This window comes from Microtus oregoni, unplaced genomic scaffold, assembly GCF_018167655.1.
Source record: "Microtus oregoni isolate MIOR12 unplaced genomic scaffold, Mior012 000008F_ref0000371, whole genome shotgun sequence".
Lineage (NCBI taxonomy): Eukaryota > Metazoa > Chordata > Mammalia > Rodentia > Cricetidae > Microtus > Microtus oregoni.
This window is the reverse complement of record NW_024543067.1, coordinates 22916262-22939974: the sequence shown is the minus strand read 5'-3', so window position 1 is coordinate 22939974 and position 23713 is coordinate 22916262. Positions and strand designations below refer to the sequence as shown.

General features: G+C 36.9%; 1 protein-coding gene across 12 annotated transcripts in view; it reads left to right on the top strand.

Moving 5' to 3' along the window:
• The window catches only part of Gria4 (glutamate ionotropic receptor AMPA type subunit 4), a 359432-nt gene that overhangs the window by 236508 nt on the left and 99211 nt on the right, over positions 1–23713 (top strand). For all 12 annotated transcript variants that reach the window (XR_005974752.1, XM_041657390.1, XM_041657392.1 and 9 more), the window contains exon 5: positions 20400–20584. Coding sequence is in view for 11 of the 12 variants with exons in the window: in XM_041657390.1 (XP_041513324.1) it covers positions 20400–20584 (185 nt within the window). In the remaining variant the exon portion in view is untranslated. The remainder of the gene's footprint in view (positions 1–20399; positions 20585–23713) is intronic.

The following is a 23713-nucleotide window of genomic DNA, read 5'->3' as shown; positions in this document are numbered from 1 at the left end:
AGGATTAGGTCATCTTGAACTTCTTTGATTGGGGCTCCTCTTCCTCTTTTAACGGAGTGCAGAAACTGAAGCCAAAACTAAGTGGACTGAAAGTGAAATTAAACTGGAAGCCAGGCCCTGCACAGGCTGGATTCAGGAGAAGCCTGGCCCTGGAGTTACTGTGACTTCTCACAGGGAAATTCACATATATTATTTTTTACTGTAATACTTTTGCTATAAATTCTAAAGGCTTAAAATAAAAATTTACTTGTATTGTAGACAAAAAGCTCTACTTACTTAGTTATTCAAGTTTTCTACTTTCTATTTCATGCAAATTATTGCAACAATTACAGGAGCTGGTCTGAGGACAAAAAAAAGCATTGACAAAAAAGTTAGAAATAATTTTAATATATATTCATGTCTGGACTCTCCAAATGGGTCAGGGAACACATATGTGTAGTTACATGTGCATAACACGTGTATCATTTACTGTATACATATTACTATTATATACATATACATGTATGTATATTATTTTAAAAGAAATAGCAGTCAATGCTATGAAAAGAATTTAAAACCAAATTGCAAATGCAAGGGATAGGACAATTATGTTGATGATAGTTAATATAATAATATTGATGAAAGTTACTGTATTCTCTGACTAATTTTTAATCAATAACTAGGGGAAATTGAAAAGCATTGATTATGTAATTCTTGCTACTACAAAAGATGGCAACTGCCCCAGTTATCTGCGAAAGGTCACCCTAATTGTGGCATCATAAAGATAGTTAAATATGAGACCTTGTTGAGATGATGTTTAAAGTAAAAAAAAATTTTATGGATGATTAAATTAAACAGAGGTTTTCCCTGAATAAAGATTTTCTAAGTATCTAATGTACCTGTCTCGAACTCAATGACAAGGGTAAAATCTAGTCTTTTAACCTCACCATTTGATCGAATCTAAGGATGGAAGAACTAATAATAATAATAGCAACTAAATATTACCAATAGCAGCTTAATCTACAGCAAATAGTACATTAAGTGCTTTGTGGACACACTGTCAACTTTATTATCTTCCTTTTATGTAAAAGATCCTGAGGAGAGAGAAGTTTCTGGCCGAGACCATTTAGCTCTTAATTGGTAGAGACTCATTCTGTCTGACATTTGAGCCTGCCTTCTTATACTACTTTGTGCACTATAATACAATGAAAATATAATTTTATTCTGTTTAGGTTAATTTTATTCACCTACTAAGGATTCATTCTTGACCCAGAAAGTGTCCTTACCACAAAGAACTTTTAAGTACTATACCTATTTCTGAGAGGTGCTGTGGCTTCTCTTTTTCCCACCACGGAGATGCTTGCTGATCTCATTCTAAGTATGAACCTCCCCTCCCTAAAGCCTCAGGCAGATGTGGGTCCAGTGTCACAACACTACAAAGATTACAGTAAAGAACTGTTTCTTACTTCTTACTACCCCTTGGATGCGGCACTGTGATACAGTTTAGTTTAATTTTAGCTTAAGTTTAGTTAACTATGTCACCCCGAAACTGCTAAGGACCTTCTCTCAGCAGGGAATAAAACATTAAATCTAAAATTAGGTCAACATTAGTCAAAAGCTTTTGAATTACAGCTAAGATCTATCTTTATGCTTTCCTAAATTCTTCTTTTCTAAAAAGACATATGAAAACCGATGAGCTATTTAAAACCCTACAGGACATAGATTAAATTAATTCCCAGCGTGGAAAGATTTATTGATGCAGTTTAATGTAGGTATGTTTTCTTTTATTGAAAATAGACTTTTTCATGTACTATATTCTGTTTATAATTTCCTCTACCTTTAATCCCCTCATTTTCTTCCTACTTCCCCTTCCATCTGTATCAACCCCATTTGTGTTTCTCATTAGAAAATAAATGGGCTTCTAAGAGATATCAATAAATAATAAAATAAAACAAATATATGGAAAGGACTTGTAGAATTTAAAGAGAGAAAACAAAATAAAAACTAAAATATAAGAACAAATACAATTAGGAAAATGAAGTCTTTGATATTGCATTGTGAGAGAAGGAACTGCCAAAGACTCTGCTGAATTGCGTTGTCTGTTGGCCATCTGTTGGGCATACAGCCAACCTTTAAGTGTTGTTTCTTTTCCTAGGATGTTGAACATTTCTTTAAGTTTTTCTCAGCCATTTCAGTTTCCTCTATTGAGAATTCTCTGTTTTAATATATAACCAATTGGTTATTTGTTTTCTTCACATATAGTTTCTTGTGGTTTTCATATATTTTGGATATTAGCCATCTATCAGAAATGGAGTTAATAAAAATATTTTCCCATTCTGTAGACTGCCAATTTATCTAAATGATGGTGTTCTTTGCCACGCAGAACTGTCTCAATTTCATGGGGTTCCATTTATTAGTTGTTGATTTTAGTGTCTGTAATAATGGTGTTCATTACAGAAAGTCCTGTCCTGTGTCAATGATGTTAAAGCTAGTTCCTACTTTCTTTTCTATCAGGTTCTGGGAATCTGGTTTTATGTTGAGATTTTCCACATATTCAGAGTGAGTTTTGTGCAGGGTGATAAATATGGAACTATTTGCATTCTTCTAGAAGCAGCCATCCAGTTTAAATATCGTCATGTGTTGAAGTTGTTATCTTTTCTCCAGTATCTTTATCAAAAATAAATACAAAGAATAGGTATGTGGATTTCTGTCTGGGTTTTCAATTTGATTCTGTTTATCAACATGTCTATTTCTGTGGGAATGCCGTGCTGCATGGATTCCGTTTATTAAAATGTCTATATTTGTGAGAATACCATGCTGCTTTTGTCACTCTGTAGCTGAAATTGAGGATTGTGATATCTTCCATTGTTCTTTTATTATTCAGAATTGTTTTAGCTATCCTGGGGTTTTTGTACTTCCATATGAAGCTGAAATTTTTCTTTCAGATATCTGTGTTGGAATTTTGATAGGATTGCATTGAATCTGGAGATGTCTTTTGGTAGAATGACATTTTCACTAAATTAATCCTACTGATCCATGATCATGGGAGATCTTTTCATCTCCTGATATTTTCCAAAATTTCTTTCTTCGTTGTTTTTGTCATACAAATCCTTCGCTTAGTTGCTTAAAGTTACTCCAAGATATTGCATATTTTGGGGGCTAGTATGAAAGATGTTGTTTCCCTTATTTCTCTCTCAGTTCATTGTCAATTATATATAGGAAGTTGACTTAGTTAGGGTTCCTATATCTGTGAAGAAACATAATGACCACATGCCAACTCTTATGAAGAAAAACATCTAATTGGGATGGATGGTTTACATTTTCAGAAGTTATATGATATTCAGCAATACATGGTGCCAAAGAAGGATCTAAAAGTTCTACATCTTGATACACAGGCAACAGGAATTAACCTGGGTGTCAAACTGAGCAAAACTTGAGTAAAGGAGACCTCAAAGCCCATTCCGACAGTGACATGCTTCCTCCAAAAAGGATACAACATTCTCAATAAAGCCATACCACCAAATAGGGAGTGCTGCTCTGTATAAGGACCATTTTCTTTGAAACCACCTCATTCCTTGCCCGGGCACCCAAGGTCTGTAGCCATATCATAATGCACAACTGAATTCAATCCAACTTTAAATTTCTATTGCTGTGAGGGGACACAATGACTTCAGGGCAACTCTTATAAAGAAAAACATTTAATAGCTTAACATTTAAGAGTTTTAGTCCATTATTATCATGTCAAGATATAGCAGCGTAAAGGCAGACATGATGCTGGAGAAGGATACACGCATTCTACGTGTTGATATGCAGGCAACAGGAAGTGACCAGAGACTCCCCACTACACTGACACACTTCTTCCAAAGAGCCACACCTCCTAACAGTGCTGCTCCCTTTAGAGGCCATTTTCTCAAACTGCCACAGATGGCTACTGAGTTAATTTTGTATCCTACTATGTTACTGTGAAAGACCCTCGACGAGGACCTCTTTTCGGGAGGAGACCTCCCCAACGCCAAGGAACAGGCCGAGACCGCACAGATGCAAATCACAAGAGGTTTATTGAGTAGACACAGGTACCTGTGGGCAGCAAGATCTCTCGGAAGATTTGCACGCCTGCCAACTGGAGGGTGGGCTTTTTATAGGGAAGAGCAAAAAGCAAGTTTACAGAAGCAAAAGCGTGGTTATCGGTCGACCGGAGTGAGGCGGGGACATGAATGGTTTCCTCTCTCAGCATGGATGCCTGGCAATAATCATCCAGTTCCTATCTTATAGCTAACCTGCTTTGTTGACATCCTATCTTATTGATATCTTGCCTTGCAGTCTTCCTATCTCCTGCTCTCTCAGGCATATGGGGTGTTCTTACAGGAGCAGGCTGGCTGCTGATCTGGAGAATTTTTTTTAAAAGCAAACAGGATGTTCCCCCGGGAGCATGCTAGCTACAGGTTTTAAGGAGGGGGTCTGTAGGGTCTTTCAACTGAAAGTGTTAATCAGCTGTAGAAAATTTCTGATGGAATTTTTAGGACCACTTATTATACTATCATATCATCTGCAAATGAAAATACTTTAACTTCTTTCTTTCCAAATTTTATCTCCTTGATCTCCTTTTGTCTTTTTGCTTTAGCTCATTAGTTTTCAACTGTGAGTTGCCATCTCTTTGACAAACTTTTATCTCCAAAAATATTTAAATTATGATTCATAATCATAGCAAAATTACAGTTCTGAAGTAGCAGTGAAAATAGTTTTATGGTTGGGGACACCACAACATGAGGAACTCTATTTAAGGACCACGGCATTAGGAATGTTAAGAACCACTGCTCCAGCTAAAACTTCAAGTACTGTATTGAATAGTTAGGAAGAGAATGGAAAACCTTATCTTGTTCTTGATTTCAGAAGAATTGCCTTGAGTTTATTTCCATTTAAGTTGATAATCGCTTTGGGCTTACTATAAACAGTATTTATAATGTTGACATACGTCTTCTACGTCCCTGATATCTCCAGGACTCTTATTATGAAGGAGTGTTGGATTTTGCCAAAGATTTCTCTACATTTAATGAAATGATCCTGTGGGTTTTGTCTTTTAGTTTGTTTATATGGTAAATTACTTTTACCAATTTATGTATGTTGAACCATTCCTGCATCTCTAGAATGAAGTTAATATAATCATAGTGGATGATTTTTTTATGTGTTCTTGGATTCAGTTTGTAAGTATGCAACTGAGAATTTTTGCACCTTTATTCATAAGGGAAATTATTCTATAATTCTTTTTCTTTGTTGAGTCTTCATGTGGTTTAGGTATCAGTTATCTATAGCCTTGTAAAATTAATTGCACAATGGTTCTTCTTTTTCTACTTTATGGATTACATGAGGAGTATTGGTACTAACTTTCTTTCTGCTCACACATGTGTGCACACATATACACAAACATACACAGAGGAGCTATGATCTTCCCAAAGCTGTAGTGATGGATTTCCTCTTCCTATTACGAACACATCAAGTACTTCATTCTAACAGACAATAGCATTCCAAGTTTATCCTCTAGTAAGACAGGAAGCCAACATTTATTAACAGCCTTAGAAAAATAAAATAGTGTCATGACTATTAAAATCCTACATTGATCCTGTTCAGTACATAAAAAGTCAAACAAAAGTGATAAAGTTAAAGAATTCAGATAAACAGCATCATATCTATGGAGTTGAAACATAAGGCACAGATTTCATGGTGGAGTGTAAATGAGCTGAATAAGGAGCTTGTCATTCATCACCAAACTGCTGGTCACAAAGCCACTCTGTATTTACATGATCATCTTGCCTACTTCCCCACAAAAAAAAAAAAAAGTTAATAGCCAGTAATCAAATGCATTCACCCTCAGTCCCTGATATGCATTTATGCTGGCTTCATGGGGTGTATTGAGCCTCAGTGGCATAGAAAAATCAGGCTAATTATATAAGGAATGCTTATTTCAGCCTGTGTTTGTTCCAGCTAGGAACAAAAATTTTCCCTGTAATTTTATGTAAATCCTTTCACCACAATTCACCACAGGAAAATTAAGCATTACTACTCCTGCTCCATAGAGGAATCAAAGTAACATTGCAAAATATCACTTTCAATTCAACCCAATTGTATAGTTTGGGCTTTATGTAAAAGCCAAATACAAATTAGCATTATTTACAGTACAGAGTTTGGTATGTGTACACAACAATAGATATTTAATATGTTCTGTAACAAATCTGTGTTTTGTTGCTAATGATTGCTTTCATGACTAATTAATGAGAGCTGTTGGACTCATGTTTTACCATAGGAGAAAATAAATTAATTGCTCCTTTATGAATAAGAAATCTATGTGAAGCCTTAGTTACCATACTTGACCAATGAGCCAACTTTTCAGGGTTAACTCATTTTAACTCAGTGTTTGTTTTTATAGAAAGTATTTAGTTTCTGTTTGTTTTTCCCTTTTATTTATTTTTCTCTCGTATATTACATCCCCTCTTTATCTCCCTGCAGTCCCTATCCCCCACCCACCTCTGTTTTCCTCAGAAAAAGAGCAGGCCTCCTAGGGATATAAACCAAACATGACATAACATGCTACAATAAGACCAGACATATACCATCACATCAAGGCTGGAAGAGGCAATCTGGTAGGAGGAATAGGATCCCAAAAGCAGGAAAACAGTCAAAAACACACCCACTGCCACTGAGAGAAATGCCACAAGAACACCAAATTACTCAGCCATAACAAGTATGCAGAGGTCCTAGGTCAGTCTCTTGTATATTCCCTGATGTATGGGAAAACCAACCAGTCAGTTGATTCTGTGGGTCATGTTCTTGTAGTGTCCTTGTCCCCTCTGGTTCCTCCCAACCTTCCTCTCCCTTCTCTGCTGGTCTCCCTGAGCTCTGCCTAGTGTTTGGCTGTGGGTCTCTGCATCTGATCCCATAGTTACTTTGATGAAGTCTTACTGGTATCTTTGATGAGTTTTCTGCTAGGCTCCAGACCCAGAACACTCAGAAAGCAAGACAAACTTTAAGTTAATGGTTTTGTGGTTAGGTTGGTGTCCCAATCCCTCCACTGGAGGCCTTGAATGGTTACAGATGTTCTGTTAGGCTCCATGTACCGTTACTAGGAGTCTTTGCTAGAGTTACTCTCACAGATTTCATGCATTTCTTGTAGACTTTCCATTGCTTTTGCTCTATATTTCTGCCTTACCACCAAAGTGCCCCCCAATTCCAGTCATTTCTCCCAGTATTTTTCCCTTCCTTAAAACTTAATTCCTCTTGTTCCCAAGCTCACTCACCCCCAGTCCACCTTCAAAATCTTTTCTATTTTACCTTCTCAGGAAGATCCGTGTGTCCCCCTTAAGTCCTCCTTGTTACTTAGAGTCTCTGCATCTGTGGTCTATAGGAAAGATAGAAAGAAAGAAAGAAAGAAAGAAAGAAAGAAAGAAGAAAGAAAGATATATAAAAGTATATTTATTTTACTTTACAAATAATATCCACTTATTAGTGAGTATGTACCATTTTGTCTTTCTGGGTCTGGGTTACATCAGTAAGGATTATTTTTTCCATACACTTGCCTGAAAATTTCATAAAGTCATTGATTTGAACAGCTAATACTCCATTGTATAAATATACCACATTTTAAACCCATTTTTGGTTAAGAACATCTAGGTTATTTACAGTTTCTGGCTGTTATGAATAAAGCCACTATGAACATAGTTGAGCAAGTATCCTTGTGACAGGATATAACATTCTTTGGGTATATTCCCAGGAGTGGTATAGGTAGCTGTGTCTTGGGGTATATCAATTCCCAAATTTCTTAGAAACCTCCATATTAATTTCCAAAGTGTCTGTACAAGTTTAAGCTCCCACCAGCATTAAAGGAGTATTCCTCTTGCTTCACATCCTGACAAATGACAGGCAGGCTGAGAAAGAAATCAGGGAAACAATACCGTTCAAAATATTCACAAATCACTTAAAGTATCTTGGGGTAAATCTAACCAAGCAAGTAAAATTCCTGTATAACAAAAACTTAAAGAAATCAAAGAAGATATCAGAGGATGAAAAGATCTCCCATGTTCATGGAACAGCAGGATTAACATAATAAAAATGGTCATCCTACCAAAAACAATATACAGATTCAACACAGCCCCCATCAAAATTCGAACACAATTCTTTATAGATTTTCAAATAATAATACTCATCTTCAGATAGAGAAAAATGTAGCTACCATTGCCAGAGGTATCACCATCCCTGATTTCACGCTGTACTGCAAGCTTTAGTAATAAAAGCAGCATGGTACTCAGATAAAAACAGACACATTCATCAATAGAATAGAATTGAAGAACCAGGTGTAAATCCACACACCTATGGTCACCTGTGGTTTTTTTTTTAATATAAAAAAGCTAGAAACATACAATGGGGAAAAAAAGAAAGCATCTTCAAGAAATGTTGTTGGTCTAGCTGGATGTCATCATGTAGAAGAATGCAAGTAGATTCATACCTATTACCATGCACAATACTCAAATCCAAATGGATCAAAGATCTCAATATAAAACCAGATATACTGAATCTGATAGAAGAGAAAGTGGGGAATAGCACTGTAACATGGAGGGCCTGCTTTGTTGGGGTTTCTGTCCTGCCCAGTTCCCACAGTCGTTTGTCGCGAAGAAAATCACACAGACACTCTACATTACGTTATAAACTGGTTGGACCATCAGCTCAGGCTTCATATTAGCTCTTATATTAACCCATTATTCTTTCCTATGTTAGCCACATGGTTCGGTACCTTTTTCAGCCGGATAGGTCGCATCTCGCTTCATAGGTGGTTGAGACAGGACTGCCAGAAAAAGCTTCCTTCTTCCCAGAATATTCCTGTTCTCATTGTCCCACCTCTACTTCCTGTCTGGTTTTACCACCTATACTTCCTGCTTGGCTACTGGCCAAACAGCGTTTATGTAAAATATAATTGACAGAATATAGAATTGTCCCGCACCATAGCACTGAATGCTTTGGCACAGAAGACAGCTTTCTGAAAAGATTTGTTTTTAATCACGTAGAATCAGTCTCCTTCAGAAATAGATTTTGCACTTGATTTAATTCTGAATTTTTGGCAGTTTGTTTTACCTTTCATTAATGACACAATGTAATTGCTCTAAATATTGACAATGAAAACTGAAAGGCATTAGGCAAGGATAATTTAAGGCTAAGACATGCTGGCTGGGGTTCTTGCAACTCATGAGCTTCTTCTGCCTAAACTGAGGTATTTCTCCAGTTCCTCTCCACATACTTTTAGCACCTAATGCAAATTACATGTTAAATACAGTTAGGCTCTTTTGGTAAAATTTAATACTTATTTTAACTAAGAAGGTCTCTCAAAGGTATTATTTGGCTACTTTTGATGAACAGAAATGGCAATTTCAAACACATGTGAAAAACCTCCTGGCTATTTAGATAGTCATAGTATGCAGTTTATAGGAACTGAAGCAACTAAGACAGATGCTTTATCCTCCTTTCTCTCCAAATTAGTCTAGATGAAATGAAGTGTGGTTACATATCTGTTTAACTTTAGTCGTCCCTTTAGATTGCCTCCTTCCTTCCCTTCCAACTTGCTCATTGGTTCCACTTATGTTATGCAATGGCATTTGTAAATTCACCTCTCCCTTGCATATCATCTTTTGAGGTTTCACTGTTATCAATAGATGACTATCTATATCTTCAATGTTTAATTATTTTAAAGTATTTATTGATTATCTTTTAGATGCTAGGTATTCTACTGAACAAGGTGACTTCATAAACTTCCATGGTTGTGGATAAGAGAGGAAGATGCAGAGCAGGTTCAATGGTGATAAATGTTACAGAGAAAGTTAATCTGAAAAGGAAATATAGGCAATCTCAGGGTAAAAGAGGGGAAACTTCAAATGATATAACCTGAGATACAGCCCCAAAGTGGAATCATTCAGATAAAGACCTAAATAAAATGAGAAAATACAGTCTCATTTTTGCAACCAGCGCTTTAAAGGGAAGCCTGAGACCGCAACTGAGTAAAGGAGCCAGTTCTCTGGCAGTGAAGAAGTCTGAGATGCAAGCCAGCAGAAAGAAGCAATGAAAGAGTTTGGGCCAATGAGGTGCATGAAATGGCTTGCTTAGTCAATTCCATTCTCAAAGGTAGGCTGTATGTACAGGGAAATGTCAAAAGACTAGTTGCTAAACCCATGAAGCTACTATGGCAGTAATCCTGAAAGAGCTTTAATCAGGATAGAGGTAATAACAGAAAAAAGAATTATCAAAATCGTCACCTATCCTAAATATGGCCCTTCCAAATTGTGCTAAGGTATGGGATGTGTTTGTGAGCAAAAGAGAGGAATTGCTGGAGTCATACACCACAACATAAGAAAATGTGGTATGATCCTGGACATGAGAAAAGAAGACCTAGGTTCAGTCCCCAGTTCTGATAGTTACTGGTGGTTCTATAGAAACCATGGCAATGTTATCACACCTGCAGTAATGATAAAACCTGATTTACAGGGCTGTCATGAGTTCTAGTTATTCTGAGGCAAATTGCTAAATTATAGCATAGACAAATTCCTCCTGCAAAACTTGTCTTTCATATACCAAGCCTGCATGATCTGCTGAGGAATCCTCACATACCCCTCCATCTTATAAGGTCTGTAGTATAGCCCAGGGCATGCTCCCTGCTGTTAAACTCCACCTGAATACATAAGCACTTTGCCTCTTCAAGGTATTGTCATATTAAATAGTTGTAACCTTCAAACTTTTGCTCTAAGTACTTTCATTGATACATATGTGTAAAAAGGCTTCAGAAATATATGTTACTTCCTTCACCAGCTGTTTTTTATGTGGGTTTCATTTGTTGTTTAATGATAGTATGGCATAAAAAATAGAATAAAATCAGAATTGCAAGTTTTATGTAGTGTGATTCAAAACTAATAAAAAGTCTTAGTTTATGATCAAAATTTTAGCTATATATGCACATATATGGTTGAAAATTTATTATTATTATTATTATTATTATTATTATTATTAAAGTAGTTTTTTTGGTGGTGCATGCCTTTAATCCCAGCACTTAGCAGGAAGAAGCCAGCCTGCTATACTGAGCAAGTGCCAGAGCAGTCTCCAAAGCTACACTGAGAAATCCTGTCTCAAAAAACAAAACAAAACAAAAAAAGAAAGTAGTCTTCCAAGAATGCCTCACTTAATAAAAGAAGGTAGCTTTACTTTATAAGAAGGTGTTAGTTGAAGTAGCATAAAGCCAGACTTTAAAAATTGACAGAGACAAAATTGAAAAAAGAAACAGTATGCTGATGGAAAACATTCAAATTCTACATAGATTGTCTCTAGAGTAACTGATAAGTCAACAAGAAGGAAAAATGGATTTCTCCAATCTGTATCTGATTTCACCATGGTAAAAATTGGTTTGCACATTAGTTAATTAAGACTAAAAGTGCAATGCAATAAGTAGAACAACCACAACAGACGATATTAGTGAGCAAAACCCCTTCTCTTTCCTTAATATATAATCAACTTCCAGGTGATTTCTCCATCTTCATAAACTAGAATCTAGTTCCTTCCTAGACATGGCACCAAATCTGGATTCTACAGATCTGTGTTAGTGAGGCATGGCCTCCTTAAGTGGCTTTTTGTTTCTGTCTCCCTGACAAGTATCATACCTCCTAACTTCAAATATAATATTCTTAGAAGCATTATCTTCTTAATATCTTTGAGGAGCAAAGACTGAATTCTGAATTTCATACTTGTGTGTGTGTGTGTCCTTCTTTTTAGTGATGACAAGAAGCATTTGAAGCTACTGGACATGGCCGGTCATGCCACATTTTGCTTCTGAGCTTCTTGATAGCCTCATCCCTCTCTATGAACTGCCCACTAATTTATTCATGCATTCCATCACTAAGCATCTACTTTGTTAGATTCTGAGAACAAGAATAGCTCCAAATTCCATCAACCTACAGTCTGGTGGGGGAGAAAAACTCTCCTCTGCTCATCATTCAAACATATAATTAGAAACTATTATAAAAATGTCTTTGTAAGATGTGACATATACAGAGGGCTATGAGAGCCTATTTTTGCAGAAAGTTGTCTGATTCTGGGTTGTGGGATGAGGTAAGCAAGTTGATATTTTATTATTATTACTATCACTACTACTACTATTATTATTAATAATTATCTTAGGGTCACTTACAGAAAGAACTGATTTTATTTTTGCTTATTTTTATGTAAAATGTCCCCTTTTTTCTTTTTTAATTGAAAGTAAATTGTTTTAATACAGTATGTTCTGATCACAATTTCCTCTCTCTCATCACCTCTGGACCCTAACGACTTCCTCACACATCCAACTTCACTCCTGCTCTCTTTCTCTCTCTCTCTCTCTCTCTCTCTCTCTCTCTCTCTCTCTTTCTCTTGAAAACAAACTAGAGCAAAAAAGGAGGAAACAGTCTTAAAGAAAACAGTAGTGTTCTGCAAAGACATTTAAACATGATTGATGCCTTCTAGTGCATCCATGAATGCTTTTTCAGTGCACAGCATGAAGATAGCAGTTCAAGAGACATTTAGGAGACAAAAATTATCATATCCATGAATGTATCTTTAAAACAATAATAGAACATTGAAGACCTTATGCACAGAACCACTAGAAAATTTCTTTCATAGAAATTTAGTAGCTATGTAAATTAGGTGCACTTGTTTTGTTTTCTCTCTCTCTCTCTCTCTCTCTCTCTCTCTCTCTCTCTCTTTGATAACAAAAACTTCAACAAAGAGGAAGGGTTTAATTGGGATTTTAGTTTGAGTGACTCCAGTTCATGGAGGGGAAGGAATGCTGAAGGACACGAGAGGCAACTTGTCTCCTGCATCCATAGTCAGTAAGAAGAAAACTAGAGTTAAGCTACTTTCTCTTTACCCAACCTGGGACTCTTGTCCACAGAAAGACATCACCTGCATTCAAGGTGGGTTTTCCATCTCAACTATAATAATGGAGGAACCCATTCACAGATATTCCCAGAGGTTCATGTCCATGGTGCTTTCAAATTGTGTCAAGATGACAATCAATAATGATAATTACATATCACATTAGTAATTAATATATAAACTAATAGACTCAACAATTCAAAGTACAGAAATAAAATTCTCTAGTGACTTAGTTTCAGAAAAGCCCTAAAGGAATAGAAGGGAATAGTTGGTAAACTACTTGCAAGAAGCTTTTGGATTCCTTCAGTCTTTTGAAAACTGTTGAGAATACTTTAATGCATGATCAATATTAGGTTCAATTGCAGCTAACAGAAGTTTCTGCTTCTATCATATTAATGGCTAAAGAAAGAAGACAGGTTTATTCCTCTCACTGAAAAGTCTAGATAAATGGTCACTGAAGAGAAGTCCATGCAACTAAGTCAACAAACTGAGTTCCCTATAAAATGTACTTGTAGAAAGGGCAAAGGAAAGTGAAGTGATAATATTCTAATTAAAATATATAAATATTTAAAAAGCTAATAAGAATGACAAATCATATAAACCTTTATACAATACAAAATATGAATTAGAGTTGAATTGTGAAAGATTTGTACTTGCTAATGCATGTAACAAAAATCAGTAAAAAATAAGGCCATGAATTTGAAAGAGAGAAAAGATGGATATATGGAGTGCTTAGAGGAAGGAAATGAAAAGGGAAAATTATCTAACTATATTATAATTTATAAATATAAATAATGTATAAATTATAGTTAGATAAAATTATCTAATTATATTATAATTTCAAAAGTAAAAAAATAAATTTTAAAATATTACAAGAATGAGAATGTACAGACATGTAGCAGGAGGCCGCTTGTTCATTCATTGTTGCCCAAGTTCAAAATAACCACACAGACACTGTGTTTATTATATCACTGTTTGGCCTATTAGCTCTAGCTTCTTATTGGCTAACTCCTACATCTTATTTAACCCATTGCTATTATTCTATATTTTACCATGAGACTCATGGCCTACCGGCAAGGTTCTGACTTATCTATTCTTGGCAGTGGCTACATGGCTTCTCTCTGACTCTGCCTTCTTTCTCCCAGCATTCAGTTCAGTTTTCCCTGCCTACCTCTATTCTGCCCTGCTATAGAATCAAGGCAATTTCTTTATTAATCAGTGGTAATCACAGCACACAAAGGGGAATCCCACATCACAAGCAAACTATTCTTAAATACTTAATAAATAACAAAGAATAAATACACAGAATGGTGTTATTCCATAACTTAAATCTGGGCTCTTTAGGCCGAGGGTGGAATTCACATTCAGCTACAGGATGGCATGGATAATAACCTAGGAAAGGACTCTGAAACTTCTGCATATCTTATAGGCTGACATGTACTCAGAGTGTTATCTCCAGGTAAACAAGATGGGATAAAAGTATTCTAACTGTCTTTATTCCAGATTAGAATTCCATTGCTACTACCATAAAACAACCTACAGTCCTTGCTACAATGTTTTATAGATCTAATATCCTGAGTTCTTTTGTCAGTTGCCATCTGAACTGTAAATAAACACAGCAATACAGGGAAGAGACAAAAAAAATATTACTATCAGTAAAAGCAAGGTATTTTAGGGGCCTCAAACCATATTTAAAAGTAGCATTTAGTTCAACTTTGAAAGTATTGGTAGAAAAGTCAGCCATTTCCTGTTATCCCAGGTTTACATGGACCCCGTCAACCTACATAGGAAAGGAAATCAGTGTTTATTTCAGTACATGCTTCCTGGACTGCAGCACAAATGGATACTGCAGTCAGGGCTGTCAATAAGTTTGCCCATGTTGACAGGTCGGATTTCTTTTATTTTTAATTTCATTTTACATTCCAACCACAGTTCTATCCCCACACCACTTCCTTCTGGCCCCCTCATTTCTCCCTGCATCCACTCCTCCCAATAGGTAAGGGCTCCCATGGGGAGGCATCAAAGTATGGCACATTAAGTTGAGGCAGAACCAAGCCTTTCCCCCTGTATTAAGGTTGATCATAGCATCCCACCATAGGGAATAGGCTCCAACCAGCTAACTTATGCACCAGGAATAGATCCTGGTCCTACTTCCAGGGCCTTCTTAGATAGTCCAATCTTCAATACTGTCTCCCATATATGAAGGGTCTAGTTCAGTCCCATGGCTATACAGATGTTGGTCTAGAGTTCATGATTTTCCACAAGCTTGGATCAAATCTCCCTGCATATTTTTCCATCAAGATCTTGACTGCCTTGTTCATATATTCCCACCTCCCTCTCTTCCACTGGTTTCCAGAACTTGGTGTGGTATTTGGTTGTGGATCTCTGCTTCCGGTTCCATCAGTTACTGGATGAAGACTCTTGAGATAATAGGGTATTCAACAATCTGATCACAGGAGAAGGCCAATTCAGTCACCCTCTCCTCTATGACTAGAAGTCTTAGCTGGGCCCATAGTGTCTTCTTGGGAATTTCCATAGCACCAGGTTTCTCCCTAACCCCATAGTGGCTCTCTATATAAAGATCTCTCTTTCATTGCTCTCTCCGCTCCACCATTATGTTCCCTCATGTTCAGACTCTGACCTTTAAACATGTTATTTCAGTACCAAACTGCTTTGGCAAGTGTACAAACTAAATAGTTGCTAAATCCATATTGTGCTTCCAGCATGATCACATTAAACACAGCAAGAATTTCAGAATTATTTTCATGTCTTTGACTTAGCTCAATCTACAGCATGAAGCAGACTGTTCATCAAACTCACCTGTCAGACCAGATAACACATCTCTCTCTCTGTCTCTCTCTTTCTCTGTCTCTCTGTCTCTGTCTCTGTCTCTCTCTCTAAATCACACATTCAAACACACTAGCTTCTATAACGTAGACATTTTTCCACCCCACGTCTAACATGTAGCATTTGCTTCATTCCTCAACTTTGTTACTCTGATCATATGCATTGATAAATCTGTATTCTTGTCTATCCCCTTTTCTCCTCAGTGCCCTAGTCCTCTGGAACATGCTTTATGGGGTAAGCATTCTGTTGCCTATTCATAACTATGCTATTGAAAGCAAAGTAGGCACTTTATGGTCTTCATTCAGATGAAACATTTTATAGTATCCAGATAGCTCCTGTCTTTTTTAAGTGAACTCCTCCCTGGCATAAATTTCTCCTGATTATTCTCCTGTTGATTTGTATAAAGATAGGGACATGAAATACATCTTAGAAAACAGAAATCAGATAAGCCCAACTCATGTGATGAAGAAAGAGCACTGCTGAGGTGCTATTGATCCACAAATTGTCCCTTTCCATGGATGATATATACATCCTTGAGTGTGCAAGGATGCAATAGTATAGGACTGTTAACCTAGCTGCCATTCTACTTAACATAGCCATTGTATAATAAGACAATATTATCTAGATACTTTATATTACTTGCCAGTGTTCTTGGACAACTATGAAAAATCCAATAATGTGAGTGTAGTTGGATGCATTCTGTTTCAATGCAGAATACTTTGATTTGAAATTATTTACAAAATGCTATGTTTTTACTTACAGTCATTTACCTAATTATAAGTTTTGTAGATATTACATTCATTGTAAATAGATAATGTGTGTCTCTGCTGATCTTGATACACTTTATAAAATTTTGAACATAGAAAGTTTTCAACAATGTATATGAAATTAAAATATCAGATTTTCAAGTTGAAGTGGCATGTAAAATATTATTTACAGTAATGAATTGTTATGTATGTGACATTCAGTCGAAAAAGTAGCATTTACTTTGTACTAACAATATTATATTTCATATTTTGAATACTTTGAAGGGCTAACTCACAGTCAGATGTAGAAAGTGTACAGCCTGACTTGTGAATTCTAGTTTATATGGCAATCAAGTTACATCATCATAGACTCATGCAGCATTTTCTCCTAGTAGCATTTCATTCTCAGCCACTGTGAGAAATAAAAAAGGCACACGTATCTAAGAATCAATAAATAATGAGCAAGCATTAAAGTGAAACAGCATTATAAAAGGACCTAAAGCTTCAGCGAGGCTCTGAGACTATAATCTGATTTCTGACTATGATTAATGTACCTTTTCAATAACTAGCTTTCTTTGACATTTAACCTGAAGTGGGTTCTACTGTTTTGTCTTATTTTCCTTGTAGTATCACTTCTAAATCTAAAAATTCAACAGTGAAACGCTGCACTTGAAGCTTGGTTTTGTTTTGTTTTTTGTTAGTGTGAACATTTCAGCATTGTCTAAATGTATAAATTTCATCAACCTGCATATTTCTCTACATCCTCTAAAAGTCATGTCTGAAGGAAAATAGTAACATGGACACCTTGTCCTTACGGGAGGCCTGACAGCCACATAATGCTTTAAAAAAAAAAAGGAAGCAGCCTATATATAGCTGAGCCAAGCTGAAAATTGATCTGAGAGAGCAGGTAAATGATTCCGCAGTATGTGATCCATGTTTGTCACTTTGCAGCACTCATTCAAACAAACAAACAAAAGTCTTACCATTATTTTGATATGTTCATAAATAAAAATAAAAGCAGAAAAATTAAATGTTTATTGTTAATTCTTAAAGTCTTTATTCAAATCAAATAATGCTAATAAGTAAGTGCTAATAAATAAGAAAAACCTTGCTTCAGTTATGATTAGAAGTAAGCCCCAGGGACAGAAGAAGTTAGTTATGAATTCTTACATTTAGAAATGTTAGACTCCCAGGATATAGAAAGAAAACCCCATGGAGAAAGTGTTCACAAACATAAGAACCTGAGTTGAAATCTTTGTCACAACATAAAAACGAGGAATGGAAATGTACATCTGTGACCCCAGTGGACCCACTCAGGGGGCTCCCTACCTCACCTAGTCCAGCAGAAATGGCAAACTCCAGGTTCAGTGAGAGAATCTTGGCTCAAAACATAAGATGAAGGGTGATAAAGATATTTAATAATAAATTCCAGCTTCCACGGTCTCATGCAAAGGTGAAAAGTGAGTACAAACATACACAGACAGATATACCACACACAGGAAGGTAGAAAAGGAGGGAGGGAGCGAGGGAGTGAGGGAGGGAATAGGAGAAAGAAAGAAAGAAAGAAAGAAAGAAAGAAAGAAAGAAAGGAGAGAGGACGGGAAGGAGGAAGGAAGGCTAAGAGGTTAGGAGCATTTACTCTTTTTTAGGACGGGGTTTGGCCCCCATCACCCACTTCCAACTACTAACAAATAAATAATGTAAATAACCCCAACTACAGGTCTTTTGGCCTCTGTAGGTACCCACATGCATATGCATTTACATCCACCCAAACACACACACACACACACACACACACACACACACACCTACATAAACAAATAATAAATCTCTTAAAATGTAAGAAGGGAAAAGGGAGAAGCTTCCATGCAGTCACATTACATTCACTGAACAGGAAATAAGAGAGTGCCAGGTTTTCAGGCTGGTGGGAGAAGGGCAATATCAGGCTAAGATATGAAAAGATAATTACAGGTGTGAACTACAAAAGGAAACACTCCATGTAGCAACACATATGCAGAATAGGCATACTGTAATTAACATGTCCTCTATCTTCTTTGGGGATTCTTTTCATTTAAATAGAAGTGAATTCTGACTGCCACAGTTTTCATTTGGCAGGAAAATAGATAATTTATATTTCAGATATGATCTCATCATCAGTTCCATCTGTTGGCATTGTCTGAACATCATAATGTTTGGAGTTCAAAGACAAGGAGAACAGAACCTTAAAATGAAACTCCTGAAACCTGAGACTTGTGTGTCACCCAGACACTGAATAAGTGTTCTCTTATAAGGGTTCACATTAAATTTTCCCTTTGAATACTTCCAACTCTCTGGTCTAATCTTAAAACCTATGGAGGGAAAAGCTAGGGGCAACAACTACAGAATGAGCTCACACTGCTGTTAAACAGTCTTAAGGAGACTAGATAGAATGTTTTATTTATGCCAAGCAATAAAGTAAAAACCTGAGTGGCTAACAGGCTTTTATTCTAACCAATCTTCGTTTAAGTGATTTTTTTTATAAGTTCTAAAAAACTTTTTCCTCTTTATCTCTCAAGTTATAACTCAAAACTGAGGACTGGGGAAACAGGCATAAAGACACCTTTGCAGATGATAGTCTCCTTCCACTTACAGGATTATTTGGGTGAAGAACAGGGCGGAGAGCACACCTTTTCCCCAGCATCAGTCCAGCACCTAACCATGTCCAACAACCTTACATTTTCTCAACCTTCAGGACCCAATTTAAATGGCTTCTTCTATGTGTTACTCTTTCCTTATCTCATCTAGAAAGATTTCTCAAGCTGTCCTAGGGCCCAGAACTGCTGTCAGGACTGCTGCCATTGCACTTTGCATTTAAATATTTACTTGTTTGTTGTTTTATGTGTATGTCTGTCAGTATGCCTGTAAATGACCCAGGACAATTTGGAAGACTCCATTGTATCCTTCCACCATGTGACCTGGAACTAAACTCAGTTAACTAGGCTTTGGTGGCAAGTACCATTACTTGTTGAGCCACCTCACCAGACTTTCCAGAAGTCATTGTTTGTTTTGGAGGGGTTTGTGGCAAGGTGTTGTGTAGCCCAAGGTGGCTGAAAACTCTTTCCTTACATAGAGGAAGCTGAGCTTGAGTTCCTACTTCTATCTCTCAACTGTTACTATTATACTAAATACATTATGTATTTAGTAATATATTATTAAATACATATGTGCATTTTCTATTGCACTTTAAGACTCTGGTCATATTTAAGTCATCTCCGCTAAGAGCTTATGAATCTGTATTCTCAGTCCCTTACCTGTTGACAATTCACCTCATACTCAGCCCACAATCTTCTTCTGCAGGACAGGGAAAGCTTAATAAATAATTCCATCTGTGCATAATCAGTCAGAATTATCAAATGAGACTGACAAAAATACAACCTCAATAAATACCATAGTACTGTTTTTTTGTACATCCTTTATTTCATAGTTAAACAAAAACTCTGATACTACCCTGTTCAGTAGAGAAAATTGAAACCATTATTCAAAACAAGTTATGTTTAGAGTGTAAAGTAACAAATGGGTCCATTAAATTGTTATTGACTACAGGGAGTGGTACAACGGGGTTCTGTTTTATCGCATCAAAAATATATCTAGAGCAATAGAATATTCTCCAATAAAGGGATTTTAAGATTTTTTTTCTCAAGGTATACTTTGGCATTTTCATCTAATCAATAGCTGAAGATAGTTTGTTGTCCTGAGTAAAGGAAACAAGAAAAAAAATGATTCTTAAATAAAGAGTCATATTTTCAAGATTCTAAATAATCTATGTGAGTGTTTTAAAATGTGAAAAATATTGATATGGATCCAGTCTCTACGTAAGTTAAAAGCATAATTTTATGAACTGGTTTTTCTCCCCAATAGGATATTCAATCCTTCAAGCTATAATGGAGAAAGCAGGACAGAATGGATGGCATGTCAGTGCTATATGTGTGGAAAATTTTAACGATGTCAGCTACAGGCAACTGCTAGAAGAGCTTGACAGAAGACAAGAGAAGAAGTTTGTGATAGACTGTGAGATAGAGAGGCTTCAGAACATTTTAGAACAAGTAAGTCTTGGCCTTCATCTTATTACTCGTTTATACATTGTATAAAAATGTTGACCCATTCCAGATCTGTCTCCATACGGCTTCCAGTTCACAATATGAGAAACTGGAATTTCCCATGATTTGTCTCCAGGACAAAATGACAGTTCTTTACTGCCACAGGCCATTTAAATCTTATGGGCAATTAAAGTTAGGAGTATGGCTATTCTACCTTGTAAAACTATAAACAGTAGAAGAACACTTAGTCGCTGGGAGTTCTTGGCCTTCGTTAATATAAATTTTGGAGATTAGTGTCATCAAATGTTAGAGAATCTTAAAGGGCCTTTATTGGCTTTGAGAGTTAGTCGCATGAAAATTATCAAATAAATTTAAAAATAAAAGATGATTAGGTAGAACATTCTATGTTGTGTTATATTTCTATCAGATGTTTTAAATAAATGCTACCAGCCAATGATACATGATTTTTCAACTTTCATTCAGAAGGGAGAATCTTTAAATAAAGATTCCAATAAATAGCTGTTAATTATATTTGAAGAAGGCAGGAAAAGATAAAAACTGAGCTATGTCATTGTATTGATTGGTATAAAAACACTATGCAAATATAGGTAGCATTTGCTTTCCTTGACCTGAATACAGTAATACTTTGAGGCAGCCTTCCACCACAATCGCAGTGCCTGTCTGCCATCTAGTGGCCTTGTGGAGGTTTGCTCATATTTATTCAAAATATATTTGGAATAGTATAATTCAGAGTTGATTAATTCATTGTGTATACTTTAACTGCAAAATTATGTGATTGGGTTTCGAATAGAAAACCTATCAGTTTGGAATTCATTTACAACACTCAGTCATTTTAGTATTTAATGATAAAACTTAAAGGCAAAATGTATTTGCAATTTCTTCTTAACACCCACAAACTCTAGGTTTTGCATCTCTGGTTTTCACATATTAGCATGTCTATATTAGCATTTCATATATTAGCATTTCTGAATTGAGTGTCTCTGGTTTGAGTATCACTAGTTTTCATAGATTAGCATTTATTTCCATGTGTAGATTAGCAATTGGAAAAGCTTATCATAAAAGACATTTTGAATTTTTAAGCAATGAAATAACTCAGTGGTATAAGAGTGCTGTATGAAGAGCCTGCTTATTTGTTCCGGGTCACTCAGCCCCGAAATAATCACACAGAAACTGTATTAATTAAATTGCTGTTTGGCCCATTATCTCTAGCTTCTTTTTTTTAATTTTTTTTTATTAAAAATTTCTGCCTCCTCCCCGCCTCCCTCTTCCCTCCCTCTCCCCCCACTCCCCATGCCCAGTCCCCTCCCCCTCCCCCTCCAGTCCGAAGAGCAGTCAGGGTTCCCTGCCCTGTGGGCAGTCCAAGGTCCTCCCCCCTCCATCCAGGTCTAGGAAGGTGAGCATCCTTATTGGCTAACTTTTACATCTTAATTTAACCCATCTTCATTAACCTGTGTATCGCCTCGTGGCTTTGGTTTACCAGTTAAAGTTCCAGCGTCTGTCTCCGGTGGGGCTACATGGCTTTTCTCTCCCAAGCCTATGTAAAACTTTTAAACACACTGTGTCTCGTTTAGTGGTCTTTTACATGTGAATCTGTCCTATTGTGTATCTGAAATCCTTTTCTGTCGAGAAGCACTGTTTAAAATGCTAAGCAGTTTGGTCTCAGAGGCCCTGAGTACTGGCTCCGCCTCTCTCAGGCTTTAAATATGGTGAAGGTAGTTCACTGCAGGCTTTGGGGCCACTGGGTAGGAGCCATTCTCACCACCTCAACTCTGGGTAGCACTGTGCAGCATATAATCCCTTTTTATCTAAGTGAAAGCTAAATCTGCCATGCAGCACACTTCACGGCCTGGAAATGTCTCTGTGTATGACATCAGGAATTCACCATGCTCTCCTGCCTATGCACGCCTAGTAGACCTGATTCTGCTGCCTGCCCAGGTGGGAGTGCTGAACTGTGGGCATGGACTCAGCTACTTTCCTCCTGACCCCAAGTGGGCATACAAGCACCCGGGCCTGCAAACCCCACTCAAGTGCTATGTAGCCAAAACTCCTAAAAGAATAAGAGTTCCTATTGGCAACACGGCCCAGGAAGCTGCCTTTTCAAAACCTCATGACGTTTTTTTCTGCTACTGCTTAATCAGGAAAACCTCTCTTAAAGGAGCTATGGCATTAAGCTGTGCTAAACTCTTATTTTTTTTCTTTTTGTCCCTAGAATTCCTTCCCAAACTCTCAGGTTTTAAGTGAATTTTAGTTGGCCACATTGGTGCCAATTTGTTGTGGGCCCTCCTTACAACATAAGAGTGATTGGCAATATGTCTACCTCTTGTTATCCCTTTGTAAAAGAAAATAATAACACTTCACTGAAGAAAGAATCTATCCTATTTTAGTGAACTATTAAACTAAGTCTACAAATCACTTACATTTACTACAAATCAGCAACCCAGGTTTAAAAAAAATTATAATGAGCATTTGTGGAATTCCAAGGAAGCCTTCTCCCTGACTTTCACAAGCACAGCAGTGACTCCAGCTCCAATCCTACTCTCTCCCATCCACACCCACTGCCCCTGTCGGGAGAATTTGAGTATTTGACTCAGGATGAATTCTGCAGAACAGCCAATTCCAACAACTGCAGGGACTGCCAGGTGCCTGTCAAAGGCTGAGTCTGGAGAGACCTTCCACTTAGCACCTGCACTTTAATAATCCAGGCTGGACAGATAAGTCAGCGCTCAAACCTGCTGATGTTTTAGAGACTTAGCTGGTTTCTAAGAAGAAAATTGGCATTGCTGGGTACTGTGGATAAACTCTAAGCCTTAAATGACTCTGAAGAGACTGATCTCCTCCTATTCCTTCTCCTTCTCTTCCTCCTCTCCTTCCTCCTCCTTCTTCTCTTTCCCCTTCTCTTTTTCTCCTCCTCCTGTTCTTCCTCCTTCTCTTTTTTTTCTGTTAACATTTCAAAGAAATTAGAAACTTGATCATTGGGGGCTGGAGAGATGGCTCAGAGGTTAAGAGCATTGCCTCCTCTTCGAAAGGTCCTGAGTTCAATTCCTAGCAACCACATGGTGGCTCCCAACCATCTGTAATAAGGTCTGGTGCCCTCTTTTGGCCTGCAGGCATACA